The 14,125-nt window shown below is 46.4% G+C and overlaps 1 protein-coding gene across 1 annotated transcript in view; it reads left to right on the top strand.

Annotated features, from left to right (window-relative positions):
• Positions 1-279: 279 nt before the first annotated feature.
• Positions 280-14,125, top strand: part of LOC118787474 (peroxidasin) — a 61,269-nt gene continuing 47,423 nt past the window's right edge. Inside the window, exon 1 of the mRNA XM_036543050.1 lies at positions 280-552. Within this exon, the coding sequence (XP_036398943.1) occupies positions 368-552 (185 nt within the window). The 5' untranslated portion in view covers positions 280-367. The remainder of the gene's footprint in view (positions 553-14,125) is intronic.

Below are 14,125 nucleotides of genomic sequence, written 5' to 3'. Positions count from 1 at the left end.
TTATGGTACTTTTTCACAAATTTTGTTTCCGACGCTCAGGTAATCCGATGCACTACGGTTTGCACGGCGATTGGGTTATCAAGAAGTAACCAAATTAGGCTAACCTTATCACTGCACTGAATTGAACCACCCTGCGCGAAAACACCATTAAAACATAACCGGCATTCCTTTTGAAACGGCAACAGCGGCTCTCGATTGGCTCGCTCCCCTGTCGATCAGAGTCTGTAACACTGCCCTAGTTCTCGGTACAAGGAGGGAGTGGGTTCCGAGCTGCTGGATTCCAAAGTTTTCAGAACATCAGATGCAAGTTGGTCGGCGCGGGGAGTAGCTGGCGGTGTGTGTTCTCAGCACGGCTGACTAGCTTGCAATGGCGCTGTGGACTGACCGAATCCTCTTCTCTTTATCACTAACAGTCGGAGTCTTTCTGGTCGCCAGTGGCCCACAGCCCGTCCTTTCGTGCCCGAGCCGCTGTTTGTGCTTTCGCACCACCGTCAGATGCATGCATCTAATGCTGGAGACTGTACCTGCTGTCTCTCCACAGACGACCATCCTGTGAGTAGCCGTGCCGCACTGGAAAGTTACGGGTGCGCTGTGGGGGTGGGTTGATGAATGCAGTGATTTTTTTTTGAAACGCCGCAGCAACGAAAACGTTTTCCCGGTAGTTCGAATAGTTCCTTCAGTCGTATCTTTTTTTCACGTTTAAGCGATGTGTCCGAGTGATCAGTTTTAAACTTTCTCGAAAGCATAAGTAATTTACGAGCTAGCTAGCTAGGTTGTGCCAGCAGACACTTTGTGGAAAAGTCATTATCACCACGGCCGCTTTTGAACAAATGGAAGAAACTGAATAAATGTAGGCTACATATAGGCTAGCATGTGCAATACGTGCCGCGGATCGTTGAGTTTGCACAACTCTTCCGATGCAGATCTCGTTTTTATCTAAAAGCTACTTCTCTGATTAGTATTGTTTGGTCCTCTGGTTGAAATGTCTTTGTTTCCGAGAAGCACAGCGAACTTGGCGACCCGGTTGAAGCCAGCTATCTGACTAGATTGCAGCCCCAAACTCTTTACAGTAAGATAAAACATGACATTGCATTTGCAGGAATAATGCAGGTTGTTACAGTGCTTTTCGGACATTTTCAACCTGCTATTTTGTAGTCAGGGCGTTCGTGCTCGAGGTCTGTTCAGCTGTTTTTACACATCATAGAGCCGAAATTCTTAGCCGAGGGGGATGAAATGTTAATTAACGCAGCGCACGGGCTTTGTTTGCAAAAATCACGTCTTGAGCTGACCCTTTACTCTGTGCCTGGAGTGGAATTTTTGTAAATTGCTTTGACTCTGGGGATTCTGACCAAGTGTGCTAGCTTGTCTTTGTAAGGACACTTTTTAAAAGCTGCATTCGGTTAGAAGGGTTAGGCGTGTGAAATAATGGGAGAGGGGAGTTTGCCAAACTTACCAGACTAAGATAAATGTGGAAAAAAAGCCTTAGTACATCACTATACTCAGGGCTGCACCTCGATTAGGACAATCTCTGTTGATAACTTTCAGCCCTAGTGGTATACCGGTATGTTTGCTGAGTGTGGAGATTATCGCCCGTGAACGAACGTTTTTGTTGGCAGTTGATTAGATTAGTTTCCTAGTCTCTCCTTCGACTCTGCTTAACAGTACATAAAATTAACTCCGGGAACCAGGTGATGTTTAAAATCAAGGGGCGTGACGCTAATTGTTCCTGCGGTATGTTGAGAACACCCACTGAGCGGTTCATTGTGCACTTTGCAGATTACACGCAAGATGTACTGAAGCAGGCCCGGCACTATGGGGGTGCTTAGGGGTGCATTGCACCCGTAGTTGTCTCCTTGTATCCCGATGTCTTCACAGTATTTGACTTTTTTTGCACCCCTCTGTACCCCTCTGCCGAGCCTGCACTGAAGGCGGGTACTTTGCTTGGGTTGGTGTGTAAAAAGGTCAAATCTGCATTTGTAATTCTGAAGCGGGTGTCTCACAGAAACTAGGGCCCTTGGAAAATTTACGCAGAAAACCGTGGGGTCACCCAACAAATGCGATGGAGTTCGGAAGCCAGAAATAGAGTCCAGGCGCTCGGGTGATGGCGAGGAGAGAAATTGACCGTGAGCTCGAAACCATCCGAGAACTCGTCGTGTGTGCCCGCTGTTTTTAATAAACCCATGTGACTGCAACATGTGTTCTTGTAAGCATCTGTGGAAATAAAGACCTCCTTTCAGACCGGCCGAGGGGCACAAAGGAACGAGTCAGCCCCAACGCTGGGTGCAGTTTGTTGGGAATTAAGAGTCCCCAGAAACATTTGCAGACGTGTCCCGCAGCAGTGGAGATGGCATCGGACGATGGTAGCCACGTCGGCCTCAGAGCAACTTGGAGAGGAGATCAAAGCCTTCCCTCTATTCGTACATGAGTGCTGCTCTCCGAGCACTTTTATTATTGTTTTGAGTTCTCAAGCTTAAAAATGAATGCTGGATGACTCTCAATCAATCATGGTGGAGCGCTATGGAAAGAAAAGTATGCTTTCATTCTCCAGGCTTTTTAATGCTGGAAGGTTTTAAAGCAACCACCTGTCGCCTTGCCCCGAAACGTCATGTCAGAACACGAATTTAGCCATCATCATTCCTCGGCCTCTAATTACTCCTGTGTAGAATTGGCACACATTCCTACCCCTCAAAACGCTAATGCACCGTGATTCAGGGCAAAAAAGTGAGGCGGGGGAGCTTGGCCGCCCAGCACAGACACACCGTGATTTAATGCGCCGGCGGTTTTTTCTACGACTTCTGCTCGCCTTGCCAGTTACAGCATCTCATTCCTGCGAAGAACGCTCTGCCCCTCACATTGCAGCGGAGGAGAGGTTTTGGTGAGAGCATGAGAGCATTCGTGTTACAATGCTAACTTTGTGCCGGCCACTTCTAATAACGGGGCCTTTTCTCTTTCTCTCGACACTCGCAAACCTCCTTTTACTGACGATTTCCGCTGTAAATTAAAACGCAGCTTTGCTCAGACGCCGTACCTAAGACATGCCCGGCGCCGTGTCTTATTGATACAGCGTCTGGGGAGTGACAGTCGCTGAAGGGGCCGTGAATGAGTGCCTCCGGGCCCGCGAAGCGCTCGCGCCTCCTGTAACCCCCAGGTCTCTGACGGCGCTCAGCCGACGCTCTGCATTCTTAGTTCAGCCCTGGCAGCCGTCTCGCTCTGACGTGGAAATTCCTCATCACCGGAGTGAAATCAGATGTTCCGAGGCGGCACACGCTCTGGAAGACATTTATTTTTATATTAAAGCGAAGTGTCCCGACCCTTCTTTCTCTCTGTCGTCCCCTCCCCATTTCCACTGACCCGGCTCGGCTGTTGATGACCCGTTTCTGGAGTGAGCCGGGGGACGGACTGAAGCATGCGTGACAGTACATTGGCAAACCCATGATACGATTGTAGTTTGACCCAGGGCCCCGGCGTGTCAAGTTGAATTGGGCATTATCATTCTGTGTAGGAAAGTCTTTCTCACCAGGCAGCACTCTTTGTCATTGTAAGGCAGCAGTGTGGCGTAGGGGTAAGAAGCAGAGGTCATAACTGAAAGGTTGCTGGTTTGATTCCCTGCTGGGGCAGTGCTGTTGTACTCTTGGGCAATGTACTTCACCCAGAATTTCCTCAGTAAATAACCAGCTGTAGAAAGGAATAAAACTGCAATCTGTTTAAGTCGATGATATGATAGCATCTGCTAAATGACAATAATGTAATGTAATGATAGTTCATGCAAGAAAATGCTAATTTTGCCTCCTGAGCCGTACAGTCGAACTGGTTTTAAGTGGTATGATTTTATTTTGTTGTGATCTGTCAAAAACATGGGTAACAAAAAGCACAACCTGCAGAATTTTGGTTGGCAACTTCCCCTTTTAAAGTATAAACCAACAGGAGGCAGGTGGCACCAGAAGAAAAAAAATGAACCGCTAACTTTGTTCTGGTGTTGGGCGTACTTTAGTGGGTGAGGCTTGAAGATTTCACATGCATAGTGCCATATTTGGGTCCCATCAGTCCAGCACCCATGCAGGTGGTGATGGGCACGGTCAGGTAGCCGCCTCCTTAGCTGGTTAGCTGGTAGCTCTGAGAGCCCAGCTGTGGTGTCAAGGTCCGCCTGCCGTCTGTTTCAGGTCTCAGTCCCTAGGCTCACCAGCTCCCCTGATAAGTGAATCTAACCTTATTCAGTAGAGTTCAAATCAGTCATACGTTTATATTTCCACTCCTCTGAATGTGGTCAGACATTTTCATTGTCTGTGCTGTTGTTCATTGTAACTTTATTATCTGCATTTCCGTACCTTGTCTTGTAAGTCGGTCTGGAACAGAGCGTCTGCCAAAAGAACAATACAATGTTATGGATCTGATCAGGCCAGTAACTGTCTGGCTTGGATAAAGGTCTTTGCAGGAACCTCTCCCCCCCCCCCTCCCCCAAATCAGCGTTGAGTTGCTCTGATGGAACCTGCAGCTGTTGGCCCCCAGTCCTCAGAGAACCGCTGCTAACATCACTCTGGTGTTGGGGAGTGTGATATCGCAGTAAAAGGATGTCTTTAGTTAGCCGGTGGTGACAGTGTACCTCTGAACACACAAAAGCCGCCTTTCCACAACTTTTCCACCACAGCTTTCCATCTGGACTGAGGATCTCCCTTTCTAATGGCGGAAGGGATGCCTGTTCTGTTTTTTTTTTTTTCTCTTGTTTTTAAGGTACATTCATTTCTTACCGAGTAACATGGACACCCCCCCCCCCCCCCCCCACAGTTTTGTTTTCTTCATCAGTTTTTCAGCTGTGTCCTCTCTGGGCTCTGCTTTCTGCAGTAAATTATCCCCCTCTTTTGCAACGGCGCTCCAGTCCCGGTGCTCCGGCTCTGGGATTTCCGCTGCTGGAGAATCGATCGCGTTCGCCCGCTCGGACTCGTTCTGCCAGCTCCCTTTTTTCGGCACGGCTGCTCGCCTTCGCGCTCTCGCAGATGTTTCCCGCCCGCGCTCCCAGACGACACCCCGCCCCCTCACCGTCCGCGTCTTTAAGGACGCGTTACGAGAGCCTCCCGGCATCCGAGCGCAGCCAAAATGGCACATCGTGGTGGCTCTGAGATTTGTTAGATTGGACTGCAGCAGACCTGGCAGTTTCTGGAACGTTCTGCGCACGTTACAGCTGTAACACGATAACGCTGGGAATTTACTTTTTTTAAAGACGCATCTTACATTTACATTTATTCTTTTGGCAGATGCTTTTATCCAAAGCGACTTACAAGTGAAGATAAAAGATAGAAGATTAAAGATTATCCCCCCCCCCCCCCCCCCCCAAAGTGGTGCTCAGCAGTGGCTCCCCCCAAGCGGAGCAGCGGTGACCCCCATTCTTGCGTCTCTTGCGTGGCGTAAAGAATGGTTGGGACAGGGAAATACGTCATGCCTCGGGGGTCTGCCAAATAAAAGCTAGGAGTACGTTTTATTGCTCTTTACATGCTGTGGGTCTCCGCTGGCGATGGCGAGTGAGAACTCTGATTGCAAACACATTGGAAGCACTATGGCAACACCAAACTATGCTCATTCAAACTGTCAAGTTTATGAGGGGTTAGTTTTATTGTTTTTTATGTGTGTACAAAATGTTAGTCATGAACATACCCAAGTTTCCAAGGAAATGAGGGGGAAGGGGGTTGCTGTTCTTATTAATTGAAGGGTGAGATGCCTTTTTTTCCCCCCCGGTCTTGAGGGTGTGCAATTTGACGTCACTTTGTTGTGAACATGAGCCTTCATTACCCATGGGAGTGTGTGGGGTTACTCTGAGTGTCACAGACGTTTTTTATCACTGCTTTGCAAATGCTGTAATCTGGAACTGTTTTACTGTTGTTTTTCCATCTTAAATCATTGAAGTTACCAGGACAGCTTGTGATAAATGACATAGTTTTAATTAAGACCATTTCCACTTAGCACAGATGAAAAAATATGGGCCTTCCCAGGTTAAGAATACCTGGCTGTAACTGAAAGATATAGTCTCACTAACTCTGATTGGCTGACTTGCATTCTGACAGTTGCAGCTGCAGTAACCACCACTAGAGGCTCCAGAGAGTAAAAAGGCCAGCAGAACTACAGTGTGGACAATGCCAGTTCAGTCCTTCTTCGAAGTAAAGTCAAGGACGAGAAAGCCACAACATTCGGAGTGCACCGCCACTCCAAGGTCCCTAACTCCTGTTTATGAAACACAAAAACACGCTTATCTCTTGCCAGTTCCAGTAGCAATGTATTGGGGGCATCAGTGTGGTGTAGTGGCAAGGAGCAGGGCTTATAACTGAAACTTGTTTGATTCCCTGCTGGGGCATTGTAATTTTGTAACCTATGTAAGTCGCTCTGGATAAGAGTGTCTGCTAAGTGACTAATGTAATGTATTGCACAGGACACTGTTATATTTGCCTAGTGGACTGCATAGCTTACATTTTTTTAAATGTTATCCATTAATATTATATTGCCTTATTGTCTAGTAGACCCTCTTATCCAGAGTGATTTATATGGGTTACAGTTTTTAAGTTATGCAGTTATACGGCTGGATATGTACTGAGGAGATTCTGGTTTAAGTACCCAGGGAATCAAACCAGAAACCTTTGGATTATGAGCCCTGCTCCTTACCACTATGCTACACTGCCATGCTTCCATTTATACAATTGGATACTCGCTGAGGCAGTAAAGGTTGAGCACCTTTCCTAAAAGTACGCCAGCAGCGCTCCACCTGGGGAGTGTGTGGCGATCTTTGGGTTACCAGCCACCCTGCTGCTGCGGGGTATGATGGCAGCCAGGCCAGCTGAGGTAGCATGGGAACATGAGGACACTGCGGCCAGGGGACCGGCCATGGCCCGGGGCACAGAGCGGAGCAAGGCGGAGTGCCACCATTGTTCCAGCGCTGAATGACCAGACGATGAGCGGGGCAGGATCTGTCCCCCGGGGGCCAGACGCTTAAAGGGAGGGGGGGGGGGGGGGGGGGGCAGGGGGCAGGGAGGGAGGCGGGGAGCTATTTGTGTAATGAGAGATTGATTTGCGGCCGAGGTTACAGGCCTACAAGCAGGGGGCAGGGCGGACGAGGTGTATTTAATTACCTGGGACGGGAGTGGCGGCCGTGCTTCTTTTTTTTCCCCCTTCTTTCTTCTCTCTTTTTTTTTTTTTTCTCTACCTGTCTCTTGCTTACCGGAACAGTGGTTTCCAAAGTGGCCGGTCTAATCACAGCGTGCTGTTGCAGTGGAGAGGGAGGGAGAGGGAGGGAGAGAGGGAGGGAGGGGGGGAGAGGGCCATTGTGTGGAATTTGCTGCAGTCAGGCTTTGTCAGGCTTTCATTCTCTGCAGCATTGTGGAATGCAGAGGCAGAAATCCCTAAAGCTTTGCTAATTTGCACAGGGAGATTCGGGCCCAGATAGCCACCGAAAGGAACACTCTCGGCCTCTTCCTGTGAGGGGAGACTCTGCCGCAAATGTTGCCGCAACGTTGCCCTGACGTTGTTTTGCCGTTGAGTGTTTCGGGCAAGGGGGGGGGGTCTGCTCCCTTAAAGCTCAACACTGGGGGTTTTGTTCATGGAGTGGTGCCTTGCGCTTTTAGTGATGTGTAGGAAATAGTTTATTGGTACTGTGCATGTGTGTGTAAATTGCAGTCGCCTGTGTGATTGCAGCTGCTCATGGCTGTGGTCATATTTTCCCTCTCTGACTTCTACAGTGTTGATCTGAGCCATGGGAGGTTTGATGGTTCCTGTGCAGTGGTGATAAAGAGGATTTGCGCTCTCTTAGAGGTGTAAATAACAGATTTAACAGTGTTTGGTTAACCCATTTAAAATACTGATGAATATTTGGTTACTTGTTGACATTAAAAGACTATTTTTTACTGCTTAACGTAAAATTTACTTAAAACATAAGCCTAATCCAGGTATGTTGAATAATGGCGAATATAGCAACAGTTTAGTTGATCGATTAACAAAAAACTTAGCTGGAAATGGAGTTTTTAATTAGCCTGGTGGTGAAATCACTCTGTGTTCATGAGGTTATCTTTTCTGTTGCTGGTAGGTAGTACCTTTGACAACAGCGAAAATGCCGATTGTTTCATGGACTTTCTCACTTATTCAGAAAGCCCATACAGAGGGGCAGCTTTCTCCATTTAATGTAAATACAGTCGACTTCCGTTACAGTCAGCGGTGTCTTCCACTCCGCCTTCTCTGTTGCTGTGCAGTTTTCTCCCTGCTGCGTGATCGCCCAGCTTGGTTTGATTAGCTGGCCTATTTCTGCCCTCTGAGGGTCAAAATTCATTCAGCGCTCACAGACCCGCCCACAGACGAGCTCCCACGGGCTTGTGGTACGCAGCCCTGGTGGGGTCACGCAGCGATATCAAACCGTTCTGCTGGTGAGTCAGTGTCTACAGTTCACCCTGGTGCACTGAGATTCCAGGGTGCACCACTGTAAGGAGGTCTGCAGGCTGAGAGCACCATCATCGAGTTCCAACTGTTGCACACGTAAAAACAAAATTCAGGTAACATAATTTGAGTAGTGTTCAAATAAGCTCCATGTGTTTATTGCTGTTTGCGGACCCATTTTAGAAAAACCTCTGAAAGTTTCTGCCAGGATCGATTCAGATTTTGACTTGGGATGACTGAAAGGAAGTAATGTTTCCTTTAAATACATGTAGTGTTAATCACTGTGTGTTGTTGGTTAGACAACCATCAGTGGTTAATGAAATACCTACCCACAAGGTTGCTAACATGCCCACTCTTGACTCCCTGTTTCTTCAAAAGAATCTGATTTTAAATGTCAGTAAGTTTATTTTAGACAGTGAATGGATACATGGAAGTTATGTCCTAAACTCTGTCTTCCTTAAAAAAAAAACCCTCAAATTTAATGGTTTAATGCACTTGTGTCTCTACCAGCTAGCTTGTACTTTGTCTGGCCAATTATTGAAACTGTCATGCAGCACTTCTAATATTGTGACTCCGTGTATGGCTTTCGCTTGTGTTCTACTCTGCCTCACTTGTAAGTTGCTTTGGACGGAAGCGTCTGCCAAGTGAAAAAATGTAAATGTAAACAAAAAGTGGGGAAAACATTGATATTTTTCATATGACATTCGGATGTGCTGTGAAGAGAATCATGTGGAGGCTGTGATTCAGCCACCACAGGCATTTAGCAGCTGCTGCTACCCTTCAGTCCAGTACAGCCTAATGGTCCTGTAAGAAAAGGTGGCATTTGCAGGCTGACCTTTTAAACCATTGTGGTCTTGTAGGCTTCAACAGGAAGTGATGTCAAAGACCACAATGCCAAGGCAGATTTTATATGATGGGAAAGGAACCAGGTGGAATTGGATCTTTGTTTTACGATTGTCGTTATTTGATTTTCAGTGTTGATACTTCATGTTTTATCACATTTAATGCTATTTTCTCATTTCTGCCTCTTTTTTTTTTTTAAACACTGGAAATGTGGGCCTGATTTGTTTTAAATCTAATTTTGGTTTGAAGAAAACGATCTTGTCCCAACAGGCCGCACCTGCGACCTCCGTTTTGGCTTTGTGCCAGAGCCATCTGGCTATTTGCTCTTTCTTTGTGGTCATGTTGCTGGAATCACTTGCTGTCCGAATGGGAGCAGAACCTCTGTGGGGCCACGGTCACAAGGTGACTACTGACCACTGCTCTGTAAGACGGCGGAAAAAAGGCACCAGGGCACAAAGACCATCCTTAAAGTGAAGCTGCCAGAATGCAGCTGCAAAAACACAGCAGCCAAGCGCCACGATTATTCTCGAACAAATGGAAGTAATTCATAATGCGTGAATCTGTCCCCATTGCAGATGGCGATGCTCTGAATTCTAAGGAATTCACTATCTATGTCAGACTTCAATCACAAGGTGGTTTACAAAACACAGTCTGTTGGTGTCGCAGAACATGTCTAAACCACATTGTGGATGCCTGATACCATGGCTTGTTTTGATGGGAATCTGTGTTTTCAACAACACGAGGCCCAGCTGTTATCCCCTGGGGGGTTGTACGCCATTTTTATTCCCAAAGAAGTGCCTATCCACTGCCGAAAATCGAATCGCTCCCAAGGTTGAAACATTTATGTTCATGCTGTATGCTTTCTGATAGCCCGGGAAGGTTTGTGTTAACACTCAGTTCCATATGGTCTTGGGCCCCCCCCTCCCCCCTCCTGAAAACATCTCAATTTTCTCTGGGTGAGGGGATAAAAATCGGCACCCTCATGGGGGTGAGCGCAAGATTCCCACAGCCTGATAGATGACTCATTGCCTTGTTTTTCCTATTCATTTTTGGGGGGGGGGGCAGGGTGGGACTGCTCTCCTTGCTCTCCTCTCCTCACTCTCCAGACAGAAAGTAGCATCAAATATCCATGTTCTGCTTGAACTTGACACAGTAACACAAAATTCATAAAGATCCTTGGATATTGGACTCAGGCGTGTGTCGGTGTAAATAATCCTTCAAGTGCAAGTGCTTTGCACTTGGTGAGCTAGCAGCTGGCCTGTTCTTAAGTCTTTGGATGTGCTATGTTACGTTAAGTAATTTAACTTGTCAGAATAATAGGGTCTTTAGATGCACGGAAGTGTCTTTATTCCTGACGTTTTCAGGCTTTCCTTAAAAATGGCTTATTCTTGCCAAAGCCAAGCACAACGTAACATAAGATACAAGAAAGGGCAAGGCTAAAATAAGTTCTTTTATCTTCTCTTACCCCCTCCCACCCCTAAATGAAACACGTGTTTGTGTGATTTCATATATGACTATATCAATCTGACAGCAGGTGTGCAAAGGGAAATCCTTTCTCAACCATGTAGAAAATATTTGCCGAAAACTGTAGCATGAGGGATATTTTTGGTTAACTAGAGTCCAGCAGTGTTGCGTGTCAGCGTGGTTCAGGCCTGAGTGTTTCCCCCTGCCAGTCCTACAAAGCACCCTCATCTTTGCAGGTTTCTGTTCCAGCTGAGCTCTTAAATAATTGGGTTTGATTGAGCCGTTGCTTGAATGCGCTCTGTATTCCACCTCCCCTGAGGGTCGAGAGTCCTTGAAGAAAGAAATGCTTTGTTTGCAAGGAATGGCATGTTTGTGCTAACAGTCAATAGACACTTAGTAGCAACAGCTAGGCCTAATTTGAAGGGTGAAAAAATGTCCAAGTAGTACCTTCTTAGGGCAAATTGCCATTGAACACCCAAGAGTGTTTGCCCTTTGAGTGTCCATGTATACTGGTAGTGCTTTTGTATGAGGATTGTGGTGCAGACAGTCATTTGTGCATGGCCTTTCTGAATCTGTCATTTTTAATATCTACTACATTATTATCAACTACAGTGAAAGCAAGAGCCCCACCCTGGTCAGAGGCCACAGGATTGGCAGCCTGAAGCTCTCAGAGTTAGTGCAGTAATCTCTATATGTAAACCATTGCTGTATTAAAGAGTGCAAAAGAAAGGAGATCTGAGAACTGTCTTTGATTACCTTTGAGGGGAAGGGTTTGTCCATCTGAGCACTTACAGCCATACAGCAGTCCGGCATATCTGGTCCTGGAACAGCCTGGAATAGTCTGGTGCAGTCTAGCTCTGTACAGCCGAGAAATGGGGACAAACGCTCTCCAAAAAGTCATTCCTGAAAGCTGGGGGCTGTTTCGGGATTTGACAGAAATGGGAATGATGGGTTAGCATGCTATCCATTCTGTTATTTTAGCCAAACAGGCCAGTTATTCTCCAGTGTTGAAGTAAAGCAGTCTAACTTGCACTGTTGTGAAGTACAGCTATACTATATGTTATGAGTGTGACTGGATGAAATTCACCCGAGTACAGCATGTCCAAGTAACCAGAGCAATGCATTTTGAATGAGAATACTTCACAAAAGGGCAGATAACTACAACACAGCGGTTGCAAAATCTGAATAAAATGCATGTCCTTTTCATTTTGGCATGGCTGAACTTGGTAGAACCAAATCATCTTATCCTCCAGCCCCACTCCCAAGTTGGCTCAGCAGTATCAGGTTTTATTGCCAGCTACTACTACCTGCCTTTGAGTCAGTGATCCTGTTTTTCCAAATCTACTCTGAGGTCAGTCCTAGGATCTGTTAATGAAGCATCGGCAGTGTAACCGAATATGAAATGCTGAACTTCATACCTCACCCAATAATAACGTACTGTAGCCACAGCTGCGTTGCTATGGCGTTCTTTCTTATCACTCTGGACATTGTCCGACAACATTTCCTGTATGGCAGTGTTGACCTTGATTGGAGGTTTGTCAAAAAAACAAACAAAAAACATGTGAATTGCACACTGCTCCCAATCGAACCGTAGATCATTTAATCGTGTTCTATTGTCAGAAAAAAAAAATGCATTGATTGATTTTGCTGTTATGGCAAGCAATTAACATTTGATTGTTTGTAAGAGGAAAAACAGTTTTTGTTGACAGTTGATGTGTTTTTGTCTAGGACAGAATAGATTCTGGAAATGGTCAAAGGTCTTTTTTTCCTGGGCTATTTTAAAGGAGGAATGTGCTTTTTTGATTTGTATTGTTTCACATCTGCCTTTAAATCTCTCTAGAACAACAGTACATTTCTGTAAATATCTGTATTGTGTAGCATTCCAAACCAGCACTGGTTAAGCGGATACCCATTAGCTACAGGAGATTTGTGTGTGTGTGTGTTTGTGTGTGTGTGTGTTTGTGTGTGTGTGTGTTTGTGTGTTTGTGTGTTTGTGTGTGCGTGTGTTTGTGTGTGTGTAGACAGGCCGCTGTTTGTTGTGCTTTGTCTCCTTTTGCTGGCTTTGCCTAGTTGTTTTCTATCAAAAATGTTTTTATATGACACGGGTTCGCCTGGGAGGGCATCAGAGGAGAATGTGTACTCTGTGTTTTGATTTCTTGGATTTGCTCTCTTTTTTTTTTCAAATTTATTTTTCACCTCATAACTGTTTGGCATTCTTATGTGCGGATAACTTTCAGAACGTTTTATTCTCATGTTGTCAGACTAGGGAAACAAGTTGAGCTAATGGCAGATGCTCAGCACATGTCTTTCGCTGATGCTGTTTTTGCTGATATGGGTAATTTTAAATGCTATCCCACAGTTTGTGCACATCCTCCTGGCATGCACGCACCAGCTTTAATAGCAAGTTTAGCTTAGCCCGGGGACACCACCAGTTCAAAACCTGAGACGCTTAGATGTTATCAGAACAGTCACCATTTGTTCAGTGACATGTTAGCCGCTTCACGGGGGGGGGGGGCATCTGAAATTGATAGCAAAGACAGTCAGTGATTACAGCAGCCTTAAGCACTGAGTTGATGTTGACGAACGGTAGCTTCAGCAAGCCTAAACAGTGGAGCGAACGGTCTCCCTCTCTCTCTCTCTCTTCGCGCCCCTCGGTTTGCCCCGGGACACAGAATCCAGGTTGGCGGCCCCTTGCAGTGCCCTGCAGCCGTGCAGCGGGGCTTCATGCCGAAACTTGAAGAGCTGGCAGGCCGGATAACAAGAGCGCAAATTCCTGAAGAGGCTTTTCGTGGCACTTGACGGAGGCTGAGCCAGGGCCCCTGTGAACAGAGCGTTGATGAGGGGTGGCAGAGTAGGTTTGTTGCCCCCAGCTTTTTTGTTGTGCCCTTTTCAGTAATGAATCGTGCTTGCCCACAGCAGGGACAGCAAAGCATTATGGGAGATCTGTGAAAATGTTGAGTTTGTAACGCCTTTGAGACGTCTGTAACCGTACCAAAGCGGATGCCCAGAGCTCTCTGCCCCCTCCATGGTCCCACGTTACCTCAGGCCAGGGTGATGGCCAGGAGGCAGGTCCTACAAATGTACATTTTACATTTGCATTTACATTTATTTATTTAGCAGACGCTTTTATCCAAAGCAACATACGAAAGTGCAGTACAGTAAATATATAGCAAGTATAGCGACAGTATGGGGCCAGGATGTGTACAGTTCCACAATGAGACCGTAGTTCTCAGCTGAGAGCAAGGTCTGTTTGAGGACACAGTACTATCTAATTTATACAGCTACAGGGTATAGGGCAACTAATAATATATTTTATCTGTTATACTGGGCAAGAAAAGAATAGCTCAGTCTGCTTTGATCTGGTTTGTGGGCCCAGGTGAAAATGTTGCGGAGCATTGTGTGTAGCACTGTGGTA

The sequence above is a fragment of the Megalops cyprinoides genome, chromosome 12 (assembly GCF_013368585.1).
Source record: "Megalops cyprinoides isolate fMegCyp1 chromosome 12, fMegCyp1.pri, whole genome shotgun sequence".
Lineage (NCBI taxonomy): Eukaryota > Metazoa > Chordata > Actinopteri > Elopiformes > Megalopidae > Megalops > Megalops cyprinoides.
The sequence above is the reverse complement of the archived record's forward strand: the minus strand, read 5'-3'. Positions and strand labels throughout refer to the sequence as shown.